At 37.0% G+C, this 17,577-nt stretch overlaps 5 protein-coding genes across 9 annotated transcripts; all 5 read left to right on the forward strand.

Moving 5' to 3' along the window:
- Positions 1–134: 134 nt before the first annotated feature.
- Positions 135–3,443, forward strand: LOC104764590 (dnaJ protein ERDJ3A). The gene is made up of 7 exons (XM_019240617.2): positions 135–423; positions 686–741; positions 840–913; positions 1,083–1,603; positions 1,745–2,086; positions 2,264–2,617; positions 2,806–3,443. The coding sequence occupies exons 1-7, from the start codon at positions 331–333 to the stop codon at positions 3,091–3,093; spliced, it is 1,728 nt and encodes a 575-aa protein (XP_019096162.2). The 5' UTR covers positions 135–330; the 3' UTR covers positions 3,094–3,443.
- Positions 3,444–3,594: 151 nt separating this feature from the next.
- On the forward strand, positions 3,595–5,742 carry LOC147920105 (mitochondrial inner membrane protease subunit 2-like). Of its 2 annotated transcripts, none has more exons than XM_087500819.1 (6): positions 3,595–3,899; positions 4,125–4,332; positions 4,430–4,502; positions 4,954–5,114; positions 5,253–5,362; positions 5,487–5,742. In XM_087500819.1, the coding sequence occupies exons 2-6, from the start codon at positions 4,179–4,181 to the stop codon at positions 5,532–5,534; spliced, it is 546 nt and encodes a 181-aa protein (XP_087356945.1). In that variant the 5' UTR covers positions 3,595–3,899; positions 4,125–4,178; the 3' UTR covers positions 5,535–5,742. The 2 variants fall into 2 exon arrangements, with proteins under 2 accessions (XP_087356945.1, XP_087356946.1); XM_087500820.1 differs by having other exon boundaries at positions 3,780–3,914.
- On the forward strand, positions 5,253–8,044 carry LOC104764593 (protein yippee-like At3g08990). Of its 4 annotated transcripts, none has more exons than XM_087500822.1 (6): positions 5,253–5,362; positions 6,708–6,825; positions 7,245–7,288; positions 7,384–7,492; positions 7,585–7,640; positions 7,773–7,910. In XM_087500822.1, exons 2-6 carry the CDS (start codon positions 6,730–6,732, stop codon positions 7,849–7,851), a joined length of 384 nt encoding a protein of 127 aa, XP_087356948.1. In that variant the 5' UTR covers positions 5,253–5,362; positions 6,708–6,729; the 3' UTR covers positions 7,852–7,910. The 4 variants fall into 4 exon arrangements, with proteins under 4 accessions (XP_087356948.1, XP_010486452.1, XP_010486453.1 ...); XM_010488150.3 differs by lacking the exon at positions 5,253–5,362 and adding an exon at positions 5,939–6,059 and having other exon boundaries at positions 7,773–8,044; XM_010488151.3 differs by lacking the exon at positions 5,253–5,362 and adding an exon at positions 6,056–6,462 and having other exon boundaries at positions 7,773–8,044.
- Positions 8,045–10,234: 2,190 nt separating this feature from the next.
- On the forward strand, positions 10,235–12,702 carry LOC104764591 (uncharacterized). Its single transcript, XM_010488148.3, has 5 exons — positions 10,235–10,364; positions 10,441–10,600; positions 10,880–10,985; positions 11,075–12,055; positions 12,289–12,702. Exons 1-5 carry the CDS (start codon positions 10,274–10,276, stop codon positions 12,547–12,549), a joined length of 1,599 nt encoding a protein of 532 aa, XP_010486450.2. The 5' UTR covers positions 10,235–10,273; the 3' UTR covers positions 12,550–12,702.
- A 999-nt stretch (positions 12,703–13,701) lies between these two features.
- Positions 13,702–16,375, forward strand: LOC104764594 (putative serine/threonine-protein kinase). Its single transcript, XM_010488153.2, has 6 exons — positions 13,702–14,349; positions 14,645–14,757; positions 14,844–15,054; positions 15,165–15,402; positions 15,489–15,639; positions 15,849–16,375. Exons 1-6 carry the CDS (start codon positions 14,277–14,279, stop codon positions 16,233–16,235), a joined length of 1,173 nt encoding a protein of 390 aa, XP_010486455.2. The 5' UTR covers positions 13,702–14,276; the 3' UTR covers positions 16,236–16,375.
- The last annotated feature ends 1,202 nt before the right edge of the window (positions 16,376–17,577 follow it).

A 17,577-nucleotide genomic window follows, 5' to 3' on the forward strand; every position in this document is an offset into this window, starting at 1 on the left:
TAATAGTTTTTATAGTGACTAATTTTCCCCATCAGTTTCTTAATCTAGATGACGAATATTGTGTCATATTGTACTAATAATAAATATGGGAGACATTCTAAATTATATAACAATAAAAAGGTCATTCGAGAAATAACTCGTTTCTTCTTTAAAACCAGTGAACCTATTTAATGGGAAACGTTCTCTTCTCGATATTTCCCGAAGCGTCGAGCTCCGTGGATAATAGAAACCGCTTAGAAGAAGACGAAAACGAAGATCCGTTGACAAAAAAAAAAAGAAGAGTTTTGGGAAAGAAAAAGAAGAAGATTTCAGAGGTTTACACTTTCGAAAATGGTGAGAACAAGATTGGCGATATCTATTGTTCTTGTTGTGTCAACACTTTTGTTGTTGAATGCGGAAGCGAAAAGCGCTGATCCTTATAAGGTACATTTTTTTTTACTTCCAATTTCATGACTTGTCTCTTGATTAGGGTTGGAGATTGTGAATTGGGCCTGGTGATTTCTATCGAATTGAAGGTTTCTGTCTCTGTTCGCTCTGATGGGTTTCGAGTATTAGTGAAAATCGATGATCATTCTTTTTTTTTTTTAGAGAAATCGTTGATTGATTAGGTTTTGCTTAAGTCTTTTCGCGATTGTTAATTAATTTCTGCAGATAAAATTTATACGTTGTATTTGTATCTTCTCAGGTTCTTGGAGTATCTCGGGATGCAAAGCAGCGTGAGATCCAGAAAGCTTTCCACAAGTACGCACCCTTGTTTTTTTTTTCTAGTCTATGATTTGAGAAATTGAGTGAATGATCAACACAAGTACTTATGTAGCTTGTGATTTTTTCCTCTGTAGGCTATCTTTGAAATATCACCCAGACAAAAACAAAAATAAGGTTGCGCAGGAGAAGTTTGCTGAGATTAACAATGGTGGGTATCTAATTTCAGTCCTAGAATCTATTGTGTGTTGTATCTTTATGGGTGCTAATGCAAGTTTGAGGAGTTCTGTAAATGAATCTTTTTGTACATTTTAAGATTGTTCTTGCTTTGAGGCCTTGAGTTAGACAAGTCTAAACCGACCCTGGTTTATGTGTAACAGCTTACGAAATCTTATCTGATGAAAAGAAGAGGAAAAACTATGATCTTTATGGAGATGAGAAAGGACAGCCTGGGTTCGACTCAGGTTTTCCCGGAGGTAATGGTGGGTATTCATACTCCTCAAGTGGTGGGGGTTTCAATTTTGGAGGGCCAGGTGGTGGTGGATGGAAAAATATGGGTGGTGGGGGAGGCTCCAAATCGTTTTCTTTCTCGTTTGGGGGTCCTAGTGAAAACTCCTTTGGTTTTGGGATGGATGATATCTTTAACATGTTTTCTGGCGGTACTTCTAAAGGAAAGGATCAGTTTGGTGGCTTTGGTAGCTCATCATCCAAGTCTGAATCTAGATCAAAGAGTGGTACGGCAGCAACTATCAGAACAATAAATTCTCAGGTCTATAAGAAGGAAATTTTGGACCAAGGGATGACTTGGCTTGTGCTTTCGTATCTTCCATCTCAAAGGGGAACTCAGTACCATGAATCGACCATTGAGGAAGTTGCTGAGTCATTCCAAGGAGCTATAAAGGTAAATCAATTGTCGAGTTTGTTGATTTCTGTTTTTGTGTTTTTGGTTTTAGAAGTAAAGCTTAATATGGTCATTGTGAACATGATTGATCTCATGTTTTCTGTTTTGGGTTGTTTACCTTGATTATTATTTATGTTTCAGGTTGGGCGTATAAATTGTGAAACAGAGTCCTCTCTTTGCAAACAACTTGGCATAGTTCCTCGTAGGGCTCCAAGGTTGTTTGTTTATTCATACACATCAAGTGGCAAAGCTACTTTAGCAGAATATACTGAAGAGCTTGTTTCAAAGAAGGTGAAGAGCTTTTGCCAAGAACATCTGCCGAGATTCTCAAAAAGGATTGACCTGAATACCTTCGATGTCTCTGCTGTTGGCTCACAAAAGATTCCTACAGTTATGCTTTTGTCAACAAAGAAAGACACTCCAGTGATTTGGCGTGTTCTTAGTGGCTTGTACAATGGACGTTTTGTCTTTTACAACACAGAGGTTTGTTATATTATGGCTTTTAACTTCCACTTACATCTATATTCCTACCGGCGTTGTTTCTGTAAATCTGCTGATCCTAGAACTTATGGGTGATCCACGTCAACAGATTTAAGCTTCATTATGTATACTTGAGGGAAGAGTTATTCTCTAAAGCTTAGTTTTTCCATGATCTTGTAGGTCCATGATACTTCTGATCCAAAAATTCGTAAGTTGGGGGTTGACGCGTTTCCAGCAATAGTTGGCTGGTTATCGAATGGAGAGAAGCAAGTCCTGAAAACAGGTATCACTGTGAAAAATCTGAAATCAGCTGTGCAGGAAATTGGTAAATTGCTAGAAGGATTTGAGAAAAAGAACAAGAAAGTCTCTTTTAAAAGTCAGTCCAGCCAAACAGAGAGCGAGTCTTTAGAAAGGGTACCTCTTCTCTTGAGATCAAATTTTGACTCCATTTGTGGGGAGAACATTCCTGTTTGTATCATCGGTGCCTTCAGATCTTCACATGGTAAAGAAAAGTTGCAGTCAATATTGTCCCAGGTAAGAATATTTTCTTACCTTTACTCTATATATTAGGCCTTTAGCTTAGCATGAAAGCTGAACTCAATGCTGGGGTAGTGAAGAAGTGAAAAGAAACCACTTGAGTTGCGGTGTTATTCTTCAAGCCCTTGCTGTTTTGGTTCTTTGACTTGAAGATCAATAATCATGTGGCTCTATTCTTTGACCAGGTATCCCAGAAATCACTGTCTCGACGACAAGCTTCAACCACTGGTTCTCAAGATACAGTATCCTATTCGCTTGTAGACGCAGCAAAACAATCGTCGTTCTTGAGCTCACTTGACAAATCAGAGTTCAAAACTTCCGATAAACTCCTAATAGCTTACAAGCCTCGGCGAGGTAAGTTTGCTACATTCAAAGGCGATATGACAATGGAGGAAGTTGAGAAATTCGTAGCAGCTGTTCTTAATGGAGACATACAGTTCACAAAGACCAGACAGAAACCTCAGATCAAATGAAAGGGGTTTTTTTTCATCAGACATTAGTTTCAGAGATGTACATCATTTTGGAGGAGAGAAGGTTCTTTTTTCACGTTTCCTGTGTTGCAAGCTACTTTTGAAGATCGATTATCGTACTTGCAGTCTGCAGAGAAGTGTACTGACAAGATACAGTGAATATAGTTTTTACAGGGCTCTATAATTAGATTGCACATTGTATCGAGTTCTATGTAATTATTGTAATAGCATAAAATACTCTCGTTACCTAAAACCACAAAAAGCTAGCTGTAAAGAAGAGATAGAAGACACCAAATCAGTGTAGCCAAAAATGTATACAGACGAGTGTGGTATGCAGCATATAGTTTACACAATCTGGTCTCAAAGCTTTTGCATAAGCGAAATGTTCCAATCTTCAAGTTCAGCACGTGTTTGCCAGAGATATTATTAACGCAGGAAGAAACCATCGAGCATCCTCTAAGTCTTCCGGAGATAAATTGAGTTTTGTTCGATACTTCAAATACCAGGCAGAGTGTGATAACTGATAACGCAAGCCAAGAATTCAGTAGACTCATCACATATTGAGAATCTGCCTCTCTTCTTTTCTATGCTCAATTTGGGTTGGGGACTTTAGACCGAGAATCGTCGACATTAAAATCCGCGACCCAAATTTCTTGGTCGAACCGACCGGTTTATGGTTTTAGCTGAAACCCCTATAGACAAATTAAAAGCGAGTGTTGATTTTTGAGAAAAGAGAAACCCTGATTCTTCTTCACATTGGGTCGCGAGCTCTGGTTCTGCTGTCGTACTTTCGCAAATTCGATTTGCAGGTAGCTTTGTCACAGGTCTCATTTTCTTCCTCCTGGTTTTCAAATTTAATCCTCTCAGTTCCATGAATCGATTAGGTTTAGTTCACTTAGTTTAGCATAGTTTAAGATTAGATTCACAACTTTAAGGTTTATGTAAGATGCAATTGATAGATTATGTCATTTTTGTATTAGAAAACATCATTTAAAAGCTTAATCAACTCTGGAGCCTTGTGGGTTTTGTTGTAGATGGTTCTATGCCTGTTGCTGAGAATCACATATTAAGGTAGGCCATCTTTGGACATGGGAATCCAGAAACTTTTATGGGAAGTGGCAAAGAAATCATTCGCTGGAGGTATCATAGGGCTTACCATTTCAGATAGATGTTGTAGCGTTGTTCCGGTGAGAGGAGATTCCATGTCTCCTACAATGAATCCACAGAAAAATTCTTATTTTGGTAAGTGTCTTTTTGCCAAAACTGGTTTAAAGTACACTCCTGCATTTTTTTGTCCATTCTTCTTTTCTTATTATTAGATGTTCAATTGTTGGTGCAGATGATTTTGTACTTGTGGACAAATTTTGCCTCAAGGATTACAAGTTTGCACGTGGTGATGTTGTAGTGTTCAGGTATGTTCCTTCTAATGCCAAACAACGTTTGAGTCATCCATTGACATGAACTATATAATGAGTATTAGTTGATTACATGTTAATCTCCACCCTCCTGTTATCTTGGATGGTTACAGTATTCACAATGTCATTAAAAATGTAAAACTAATCACTATAACCTTGCAAAGAAAAGAAACTGTACCATGAAATAAGTGCATATTCAATCTCTAGACATGGCCCTAAGAAACTGCACTTTTGATACAATGTAGTCTAAAATATTTGGCCATGAAATGAAACTCTTTGGATTCTCGTCTTGTCTTTTGCTTCAAAAGGGTCTACTTTTTCTGGCTCTTTTTAAGGTCTCAAATCTGTTTTGTAATGTTCTTCACATTGTGTTGTATGTGTTCTAAGTTATATATTTTTGGAATACATCATTGAGCTCATGTCAATGAAAACTGCATATCACTGGCAGCTCTCCGGAAAATTTTAGGGATAGATACATAAAGAGGATAGTGGGGATGCCTGGCGAATGGATAAGTAGTTCTCGGGATGTGATCAGAGTCCCAGAAGGTCATTGTTGGGTAGAAGGAGATAACAAATATTCCAGCTTAGACTCAAAAAACCTTTGGCCCTGTAAGTCCTCTCTGCTTGCAAGACCCCTTACACATAATCACATATTAAACATAGATTTTGAATGTCGATGAAGGATGTGATGATACTCTTGAAGACTTGTCCCGTTTGACTGATGTGGATAAAAAACTTGTTTGGCAGATTCCTTTGGGTTTAATTCGAGGACGGGTCACCCGTGTGGTGTGGCCTCCTCAAAGAGTAAGCAAGATTGGTCGATAAAGCTAATTGAGAAGAAGAAGGAGAATGAGAAGGTAATGTTTCTTCCTCTCCCAAAAGTAAACTCGTTGAGGAATCTGTTTTATACCAAAGAATGATGGTTTAACAAAAAGATTAAAAATCTCGTTTTTTATACCCTTTGTTTTTAACACAATGTAGGACTCCTCCTCGTTCACAAATTTGTCCGGTGTCTCAATTGGGATCTAGTGAGAATCCAAAATTCGTCTACATTGTTCCTCAAAGATTCTTTAATGAGGAACTCGCAAAATTCACATTTTTTCTTTCTTAAAAAGTTACATCTATATTTCAATCTCAGATTCTCAAATCAGAATTAGTCATCACGTCTCAATGATAACAAACAAATGAAAACATTCTTGTATTGGAACAATGGTTTATACAGTACTTTTTAGCCTGATTGTGGCTCCGGTTTGCTTGCTGGCTCGAACACCATCATTGAAAAAAAACCTAGTTCCAATCTCATTAAAGACTCTGTGGGAATAAATACTATTTGCCACGTGTTAAGTGTGTGATTAAATGCCTTAATTAAATTTCGTAGAAGAATAAAGGCCATCATCATGGGCCGTAGAGCAGTAGCCCCCCTTGGCTCTCTATTTTTTGTCAATTAAATTCAATTTACTAAAATATATATAAATAAACATAAATGCATGGAAAATTCGAAACCTTCCCTTTGCTCTCTGCCTCTCTCTGTCTGGCGTTTCTCCTCCTTCGGGGGTAAGATCAATTCCACTTTCTGGGAACCTTTTTTTTTTTTGATTGCTCAAAAGCCTCAAATTTCAATGTCGTACGAATCTCTCGTCTTCTGGGGAATATATTTTTTTTTTCCTGGGCTGGGAAAATCTCTGGGAGATCTTCGTCTCTTTATTTTCGTTTCTCTCTCTTACTTTTTTTCTCCACTGGGCATCTTGCGAACTACGCAAGTTTCTTCTTACCTAGTTACTACTACTATTTCGATTTCGTTACCCTTTTTTTTTTTTTTCCATTTGACATTTTGATCGAAAGCTTTTTTTTTTCTTATTCTTCTCGAGATTAACGCTCTCCTCCTTTTCTTTTATTTTTTTCATTTTTGTAAGAAATATTTAATGTTGTTATATCGTCAAACGCAAACTATATTCTGGTAATTTCTCTTGATGTTCTTCGTCAAGTTCTGAGAAAATTTCTCGGTTGTTTGTGGTTTTGGTTTCAGTGTGATTTTTTTTTTTTAATTTCTCTGTTCAATCGATGCCCCTTTTACATATTTAATAGCCTGTTGGGATCAGAATCTTCAGTTGTTTGTTGTTTTGCTTCGCATCCTTAAATTGATTATTGTCAAGATCTGTGACGGAATTTGAGATCTGTTGGTGTTTGGTATTAATTTTTCAGGTAAGGTGGGTTTTGTTACGAAATGGGAAGATTATTTGTGATCAACCTCGAAGGACTGGTTTATAGCTGCAAGCATTGTCAGACACATTTCGCTCTTACTAATGATCTTATCTCTAAGGTTCGCCCTTTTTTTTTTGTAATCTTTCCTTCCTTTTGATTTCCATATCAGTTTACTACTGCTTCCTCTTTTGCACAATTGATGTTCCTACAGTACAACTTTGCTTTGGTCTTATACACTTTTGTGTATGCAGAATATACATGTTTTCAGAGGTTTTGTTATGTTCTAAATATCTGATTGAACACACACAACTTACAGTTTCATACTGATCATAGGAAATGGAAATTTACCATTCAGTTGCTAATAATCAATTGATGCTCTTGTATTGACCTGTCAATTCTTGTTTTGTAGTAGTTATTGAGCTGAACTGATCAAACACACCATGATTTCTGTCCACACTCTACTGTGCGATTATAGTTCCTCAATTGATCAAACAGCTACATCTGATTTGTGTTTGTTTGTGCTTGTATTGTTTCCAGTCATTTCACTGCAAGCATGGAAGGGCTTATCTTTTCGACAATGTGTAAGTACAAGTACTACATGTAAGGATTTTGTTCATACAAGGAATTGTTATATGGTTTCTTTATTTATTTGAGCAAGCCCTTTTTGAATTCTTAGTGTCAATGTGACTGTTGGAGAGAAGGAGCATCGCGTAATGATGACTGGTTGGCACACTGTTGCTGACATCTTCTGTGTTAGCTGTGGCTCTCTTGTCGGCTGGAAATACGTACACGACTCCAAAACTCTTACTTGTTGTCAACAACTTTCTTTCTTTGTGATTGTTTCTTTGATCCCTAACTCTCTCATTTTCTCCCTCAGGAAATTGCATACGAGAAGTCTCAGAAGTACAAGGAAGGAAAATTCATCATAGAAAGGTTCTTATCTTTCAATATTCTGACATCTTAGTTTCTCTCAATTGCCAAAACCAAATCTAAAGAATAAACCATCACAAAAATGGATTCAAGTGACTTGGTTTAATGTGGATGTTGTGTAACCAATGTGGCCAGGTTTAAGGTGCTTGGACCCGATGGAGGTGGATACGACGTGGACGAGGACGAGCCTATGATTGGAAGCGACGAAGAATAAGAAAAATTGGATTCTCTTTTAATTTTGCGGCCCCATGGGAACTACTTTGGCTAGTGGTCAATCCCTTCTTATAGACTATCGGTGACCAGCAAACTCGCTGGGGAAAAAAAATCGACATTTTTTCGGGTAAGCGTACAAAAAGAAACCAAAATATTCATATTTATATAAGAAAGCTAAAATCGTTTTTATAAAATTTGAAACTTGATATTACAAATACATATCAAGTTTATAATCGTTTTAGGAAAATTGTTTTGTGCGATTAGAATTCATTGATATGATGTCTAACAACACACATACATCTCCAAATTAAACATAACAATTTTACCATATGCATATTTTTTACTTTCATATCTCCTCGTAACAAGATACATATTATATAAGAATAAACAGTAATGAAAGATAGAGATTTTTTAGGCCATTTATCCTAATTTATTCTGAAATCCTAATTACCAGAAGTTACTTCCACCGGTGGTTGTCTGTCATGCTTTTACTGTCCTACTACCTACTTATACACTTCGATTCAATTTCACCGCATCCAGTGTGGGAGATAAAGATGTACAGTAAAAACCCTTGTTTTAAAAATCCCCTTCTAGCACGGATTACGCCCCGTAAAATCATTAGACCCACTCTCTCCGCCTCGATTAATGATTAGTCCCCGCCTAGCATCCACTATCTGATTACACCGTCTAACCCGATTAATTCCCGCATAATTTTGTATATACCGATTATTTTTAGAGCCAAATATAAATCAAATATATATATTTCTATTATTTAGACATTTAAATTAAGAGTTTATGATGTTTTACAATAATTAATATACAAACTTTTAATTAAAATTATTTTTTTTCTTAATATTACGTTTTTATGTTTTTACCGTAATTTTAAAGACAATATTGTAGCTTTATATTTTATTTGATATTTTTCTTTTCACATAAACATAATTATACATATATTTAGTACTATATATTTTTAATTTACTATTAATTTAATAAAATAACCCAAAAACTAGTTCCCGATTAATCCCCGTTTAATCTCTGATTTTCTCGCTAGGCGCTAGGCTCACCCCGACCGCCCGACTAGCGTCTAGCGATTTCTAAAACAGGGATAAAACCTCTATAAATTAATACTCTATAAATTAATAAACACTATAAATTAATAAATTTTGCTAGTCCCAAGTTGGGCCAGTGTAAAATATAACAAAATTCGATAAGATAATAAGATAATTTTTTTTTGAAATCTCTATGTAAAATATGGTCCCAATAATATCATAAATTAATAATCATCTAACTTTACACACATATATATATAATGTATGTTTCTCCTAAAGCTCATATCTAGAAAACAATTGTTATGTTGTATTTTCATACTATAATGATATAAAATATTATGTAATATGTCATAAAAATAGCTAAATTCTTTTAAGTTTTTAATTTCTAGATATTCATCATTTACATTTTGATAGTTTAGTTGACTATTAAAATACAACAATTGATATTATTAAATTTGAATTTATATATGTCATGTGTGTAAGTGAGTTTGTCTATTGTATTTGTAATTTATTGTTAATAATGTTTTCTATATATTACAAATTCAATTTCAATACCATAACATTTACAAAATCCAAAATTATATAATTTTATTATGCTAAAATTGTCTCAATTCATAATTTTTAAAATTCAAACTATTAGAAATATATTTATAAATTAATAATTATTAATGTACACCATAAAATAATAATTATTAATTTATCTATAAATTAATGGTATAATATTTAGAGGTTTTACAGTACGAGTGTGTATTCTTAATTAATTTTCAAATTTAGCGAGACCGTTACAACAGTTTTAACCTTTAACCACAAATATTTTAGCTAACCATAACACAAGTGGGCCTTTTCGTAATTAAATAGCATGTTCATGGGTAAAGACTGCACACGTGTCTCGTGAGCTTTTCTTAGATCCTCTGCGGTTTGAACCCGATGCTTCGTGTTCTGTTCAAATTTTCAAAACTATATTCAATTATTTAAGAGGAAAAAAACAAGAGATTTATGGTACGACCAAGAGTTGTCTGGTTTGAAATCGGAATTTTTGTATAAAAAAATTGAACACATTAAAATAAAACATCTCGTTGAGAAGAATAGAACATCTACCCCACTCTCTTCCCTGTTGTTCTTCTTCTTCTTCAACTCTTTGAATCAATTAAAAAAAAAAACCGTTTGGGTCCTTGTCCTTTGTTCTCTAGTGCCTCCTATTATCCTCATTGATGGCTGTTCAAGTTCTCCCAAGGGTCCCTGTAGTGTGGTGATCTGTTCCAGATCTGATTGATCCCATTCTTTTTTAATTTTATTTGAAGACTTTGGTTGTTGTTATTGTTGTGCAAGTTCGGACACGAGACCCAGAAAGCTTTTCAATCTCAGGTTTCAAATATGTTGACCCACGACAGAGACGAGGAACTCTCTCTGTTCCTTGAGATGCGTCGTCGCGAGAAAGAACACAGAGCTGATTCTCTTTTAACAGGTCCGTTTACTATATCTTTATGTATATTGTTTGTGTCTTGGCAATGGTGTTTGAATCTTGTTTCTGTCTCTTCTAGGATCTGATAATGTTAGTAGTATCAATGAAACGTTGAAGGCTGCTGCGGCAGCGGCGCTCTCTGGTGTCTCAGAAACGGCGTCGTCTCAACGTTATCCTCTCCGGAGAACCGCCGCCGAGAACTTCTTGTATTCTGAGAATGAGAAGTCTGATTACGATTGGTAATGTTTTCCATTTGTGTTCCCTTTCTATCGTTTTTAATATCATAAAAATTGAAAGGAAATTCCAAAGTTTTTTTTTTCTTTGCGCATTCCAAAATTAGAACAACTAGTGATTGGGAATATACTTGAGTTTGTCCAAATTATATTGAAATTTTTACGCAAAGCAAGGTTCATTTACATCATGATTTCTTGTTGTACATCACCTGAGCTTAGTGCCAGAGTGTAATCAAATGTCTCCTTCCATAAATCATTGGTCTGATGTTCTTGTCTCTTGTTCAGGCTTCTAACTCCACCAGGCACGCCACAGTTCGAGAAAGAGTCGCATAGAAGTGTAATGAATCAGCTCGATGCTCCCACTTCTCGCCCCACGGCTCTTAAATCTCGGGTATGAACCTTAATATGTCTCTGGTCCAAGCTTACGTTTGTCTTTGTCATTATAAGCACCGAAGCTCTTGTTGTGTTCTGTTTCTGTAGTTAGGGAACTGCCGTGAAGATATCGTGTCAATGAACCATAATAAGCCCCAAACGAGCTCTTCTTCTGTAGCTGGACTCAGGCGACCATCATCCTCTGGTAGCTCAAGGTCAGCGAGCAGACCTTCCACACCAACAAGAAGGTCTACAACTCCAACCACCTCTACAACTAGTCCTGTGACCACCAAAGCTTCAACCTCTAGATCCTCAACACCCACCTCACGTGCCACCTTAACTGCTGCACGTGCTACTACCTCCATGACGGCTCCACGAACCACTACCTCGTCGGCTCCACGAACCACTACCACGTCTACCGGTTCAGCGAGATCAGCTACTCCAACTCGGTCTAATACGAATACTCGGCCATCTTCTGCACCTTCTAAAAAACCAGTATCAAGGCCAGCCACACCAACCCGCAGGCCTTCAACCCCGACTGGTCCATCAATAGTTTCCAGTAAGGCTCCGTCCCGAGGGACTTCTCCTTCTCCTACTGTTAATTCGTCTAGGCCGTGGAAACCGCCGGAGATGCCTGGTTTCTCTTTAGAAGCCCCACCGAATCTGAGGACCACTTTATCAGACAGGCCGGTCTCAGCTTCAAGAGGCAGACCTGGAGTAGCCTCAGCACCAGGTTCAAGATCGGGTTCCATAGAACGCGGAGGTGGTCCCACCAGTGGCAGCGTCAGTCATGCAAGAAGGCAATCTTGCTCGCCGTCCAGAGGTCGGGCTCCTATAGGGAACACCAACGGGAGTGTTACAGGTGTGCGTGGGCGAGCTAAGGCAAACAATGGCGGAAGTGATAGCTTGAGCCCAGTGGCTATGGGTAATAAAATGGTTGAGAGAGTGGTGAACATGAGGAAACTAGGTCCACCACGGCTAACTGAGAGCGGCGGTCGAGGAACCGGGAAATCTAACTCCGCTTTTAACAGCCTTGGATATGGAAGAAACCTCTCCAAGAGCTCCATCGATATGGCCTTAAGACATATGGTATGATAACGTCGTACAATATTTGATCAAGTTTTCGGTGTTTAGAGTAGCACCGCGCTTTTGTTCCCTGTAACATCCACCTAATCTTGGGAGTGAACGAAATCCTCAGTAAAGAGTTTCTCAGAAGCTCACCATAGATAAAACATTGGCCTAAAAGATCTTACCTGCAAAAAAGTGCTTGCTCAGGTTATTTCCGGTAATTTTAGTGTTAACTTTTGGTATTTCGTGTGTAGGATATAAGACGAGGCATGACGGGAAATCTCCGACCGCTTGTGACGAAAGTTCCGGCATCATCAATGTACAGCGTGAGAAGTCGGCCGACTAGTGTCTCAAGCTCGCCGATGGCCACAAGCAGCACCGTGAGCTCATCTGAACCGAGTGTTGACAACATCAACATTCTATGCTTGGACGGGAACGAAGCTGAAAATGATGATCTTCTCAGTGAGAGAAGCTATGCTTCTCCGCGAGATCAGTTCCCCAAGTTCACATCTTGACCCATGATATTATATATCTTATGTTCTTGTTTTTGTTCTAACACTTTGAAACTACGTGTTTCTAAGTGATCCGTTATACTTATATCTAAGAAACTCAGGTATCAGATGTCTTTTTTCCTTCATAAAATGTTTTTGCAGAAAACAACTGCTAAAGGGTGTGTCTGGATTTTAAACTTAAGCTTTTAAAACCATGTTCACGATTAGAGCTATCGAAACAAGTGAGTATCGAGAAACAAAACAGAGCAAGGAAGTAAGGAAAAACAGAGCATATATATAGGAGAAATGGGACACACGGTTTAACCACAGTTGAACTTTGATCCTTGACTTTACTAGGCATATTCACCTTGTTCATTGACTCGCTCTAATATAATTAGCCTTTTGCATTTTGAATATTGCACTTCAAATATGAAAAGAGTGTTTCACAGACCCAGTCCTTTTTCAAAGCTACTTTGTTCTAGAAGGTGTATATAATAAACATATTTTTAAATATCCTAAAAAGCATAGTTTTGGATGCAGCAGAGACATGTAAATGGTTTTGGACATTTTGGGTTTTCTTACGGGAACATCTGCATAACTTGTCTCGTTAGGTTTTTATGTTAGAGTCAATTTACATGATGACAAAGTCCTTGTGACTTGTGAGGATTTGGATTTGGATTTAGGTGAATCGTATTCACGTTCAGATAGGAAAAGATCAGACCTTACGTGTGAGTCGCGTGACCAATGAAGTAGTTACATGCCACAACTTCACCGAAATCGTATACTTTAATACTAAAAGTTGTATAACAGCTGACTGTGAATCTAGTAAAGATAGTATGAAATTATATGGTCAACAACGTGGACTATTTCAATTTTGCATTTGTGTGTGGTGCACACACACATAACAGAAAAGAATAAATGGCACGTTTCGTGGAATGACGATGATGTCATTTGCTACCAAGCGTAAAGTCAATTCAAAAAGCTTTTTGGATCTTTCTCTCTAGGGATGATTTAATAGCAGCGTAACGATGATGTCGTAAATTGGTAGTTTGATGACGTATTTTCTTTGAAGGGCGAGTTCTGCTTGGTCAAATTAATGTTTTGCCGTGTAGTTTGGTTTGGTAATAGTTAAATTACTTTATCAGCTGCCACAAGCGGAAGTAGGGAACAAAAAGAGAGAAGAAAGCAAACTCAATCAATCAATAAAAACTAAAAAGTCTCGTCGTCGTCGTCGTGTGAGAAATAACATTAAAAAATTATTTAAAATTTTAGTCTCGTCGTGTACCTGTCAGTGTCTTTTCTAGCATCAGCAGCCAACAAATTAAATACGAGAAACAATTTGATTTACACCTTTTTTTGGCGTCTTTACTGTTCTGTTCATATAGTTTCTGGGTTTTGTTTTTGTATGTTCAACCATTTATTGATATCCCTCACGAAAAAAAGTTTTGACATTTTTACTACTCTCCTCCACACAAAAACCCAAACTCGTTTGTCTTTCTCTTTGATTCACTCGATTTGGATTTCCACCACTAACAAATTTTTCAAATAAACAAACCCTCACTTTATCTTCTTCTTCTTCTCTACAATCTCATCGTTATTATTACCTTCCAGATTCAGTTTTTTTTTTAGGAGACATGTCAAATCTGAGGTTCTTTATTTCTTTGGTCGGGTTTTGATTTTGAGTTTCTTTATGTGAAAGATTCCTCTGTTTTTTTTCGGAGGATTTTTTTTTTTTTTTTTTTGTGTTTGTGATGCGTTGTAATTGCTTTGGACTTCTTGATAAGTGCAAAGGAAGTGACCGTCTTGGACTCAGAGAAGCTGAAGGTATATATATATATATATATACTAATACTGCACAACGATTTGATGAATGTTCACTTTGATTTTTAGGGTTTTGAATTTTGATCTCAAATTAGGTTTCGTTTTGGCTTTGGCTTCCTTGTGCAAGTTAGTTTACCTGTCATCATTACTCTGATACATAGAATCTGTAGAATTCGACAATGGTTGACCAAATCAATTTAGTCACTTCCTCTTTGATTTCGTTTGCTTTAGATTAGATTAGAACATGGACACTGAATTTGATTCTCTCTCTCTCTCTCTCTTTTTTGGAATGAATCAGAGATTTGCACCGACAATGTGAGGGTCTTTTCTTATAATTCGTTAAGATCAGCCACAGATGGTTTTCATCCAACCAACAGAATCGGAGGTGGTGGCTATGGAGTTGTCTTCAAGGTGTTTAAACTTCAATGATCTTCTCTTTACAGTTTCATTATAAAAAATGTTTGATATATGTTGAAAACCTGTTTTGAATCTTGTAGGGAGTTTTGAGAGATGGCACACAAGTAGCTGTGAAATCATTGTCAGCAGAATCTAAACAAGGGACACGCGAGTTCTTGACCGAGATTAACTTGATTTCCAACATTCATCATCCTAACCTTGTTAACCTCATTGGCTGCTGCATTGAAGGGAACAATCGGATTCTTGTCTATGAGTATCTTGAGAACAACAGTCTTGCTAGTGCTTTGCTTGGTATAGTAACTTTTTGTTACCATACCACACTATCACATTCTTGTCTACCAAGTCCCATTCTGTCCTGTTTTTTTTTTTTTTTCTCATTTTGTTTTGAGTGATTTTTGTAGGTTCACGGAGTAAATATGTAGCTCTTGACTGGTCTAAACGAGCTGCGATTTGCGTTGGGACGGCTTCAGGTTTAGCTTACCTTCACGAGGAAGTCGAACCTCAGGTTGTTCACCGTGACATCAAGGCCAGTAATATCTTACTAGACGGAAACTTTTCTCCCAAGATTGGAGATTTTGGGTTGGCTAAGCTTTTTCCAGACAATGTCACTCATGTCAGTACCCGAGTCGCTGGAACAGTGTAAGAATCCTTCTATAAACATAATCGTTTTTTTTTTTATCTTTTCCTCTACGGATAAATTTCAACTAATGAGACTGAGATTACAGAGGGTACTTGGCCCCAGAATATGCACTTCTTGGTCAACTGACGAAAAAAGCAGACGTTTATAGCTTCGGGATACTTGTCCTGGAGGTCATAAGTGGTAGTAGTAGCAGCAGAGCCGCCTTTGGAGAGGAGTACATGATTCTCATTGAATGGGTAAAGAACGAAATGATCTCACTCCTAAACACACAACATAGACCTCTATGTTTGTTTTAGTGTTTTTCTTACAAGTCAATAATAATACATTTTCAAAATGTAAATGCAAACGTTGTGGTTTCATTTGAGCATCCTATTAGATAACATGTCAATATGAAAACAAACCACAATTAACAGGGTGGCTATATATTCTCTGTGTGTTTTGGCAGGTGTGGAAGCTGAGAAAAGAAGGGAGGCTACTAGAGTGTGTTGATCCGAATCTAACCAAGTTCCCAGGAGACGAAGTGACCCGGTTCATCAAAGTGGCTCTTTTCTGCACTCAAGCCACGGCGCAGAAGAGACCAAACATGAAGCAAGTGGTGGAGATGCTTTGCAGGAAAGAGCTTAACCTCAACGAGGATGCCTTAACGGAGCCTGGTGTCTACAGAGGTGTCAACAAGGGACGCAACCACCGTGGCATCGGTCTTTTAGGCGGCAGTTCACAGGAGAGCTCGTCAACGCAACGTCACAAAGGGAAAAGCTCAGCCAATCCTCAAGGGTCGACGTCGACGTCTAATATTTCCTTTCAGAGCATCACAGAGATGGCTCCTAGATGATTTTTATCTGTTAATAGAGGTCAATTGTATTCTTGAGGATACTAACTAGTTTCTGATGTATTAACATCTTTATATATTTGTATAGTAAATCAAAATGTTAATAACTCAGTATAATAATGATGATATCATCGTCTTAGTCAGATTTTAATTGCTTTGATTGCAATAAGTTGTAACTTCGAACTGATAATGATCAATAGAACCAGAGAACGCAAAACACAGACAAAAAGAAGAACACAAACCGCATTTACAAATTTTGAAATTTCAAAATGAATCTACAATCTCTGTAAATTAAGGTCTAGTCCCACCAATTCGCTATAGTGTTCTTAGAGAGTTTTAAAACTTGATAACTTATCCTATCGCAACGTATACACAAACAGAATTAAGTTATAGCCACTTACAAACTCAGTTTGCTCTTTCCAACCAACTGGTTTGGCTTGTCTCCTTCACTTTCAAATGAAGCATCTAGAAGTAAACCAAAAAAAAAAGCTGAAGAATGTATGTGTATATATAATGCTTAATGAGTACCTGTACTTCCAATAGCTTATTATGAATCAGAAACACCAAATATGCTCATCTGGTCAATTGCAGTTGTCTGACATTTCCCTATGTGTCAGAGGGCCAGGAAGTTTTAATTATGATTGGCATGATTTGCAACATTCTTAGCAACATTCTTAAACAGAATGATTGATACTTACTGTATTAACTTAACTTTTTTTATTTTGTCAACTGACACTTATTAACTTACTAACCATCGCCAATAATGAGACAAGTACAGTAGTATAATACTGGGAAAAGATTTGTATGCACCTAACTATGCTTTCAATCGTCAAAGTCAAGATGCTTCCACTTGACAAGTTGTGCGGATGAAAAAATATATGTAGGTGGACTTATTCAAACCTCTCCTTTTCTCGCCTAAATTTCTAATTCAATTACTTTGTACGAGAAAAATTAATATTACTAAGGATGGATTAGAGAGTTTTGAGAGAAATAAAAATAGGAACCCAACAAAATTAAACTGGATATAACAAATGGATCAACTAGGAAAGTGCCTCACACATCGAGACCTTGCCTTTAAGGTGCCTTCCTTCTTAGTTATAGCAACGTAATTATTGTTTTATTTATCAGTCAACTATGAAGAACACAAGGCGTTTATCATTCGGGAGAAATTTGAAAAGTAATGTACTATTGCATTAAAATTCCACAGACGGCCTAATAATAATTATTAACATAATTATCAAAAGCTATAAGATTAAAGACCATATCAAAAGAAAGTTTAATAATTGCTTTGTCCTTACAATAAACAAATTATGAGAAGATTCTAAAAAATCATCAACTTGTAACA

Source organism: Camelina sativa, chromosome 19 (genome assembly GCF_030686135.1).
Source record: "Camelina sativa cultivar CO46 ecotype springtype chromosome 19, ASM3068613v1".
Taxonomy (NCBI): domain Eukaryota; kingdom Viridiplantae; phylum Streptophyta; class Magnoliopsida; order Brassicales; family Brassicaceae; genus Camelina; species Camelina sativa.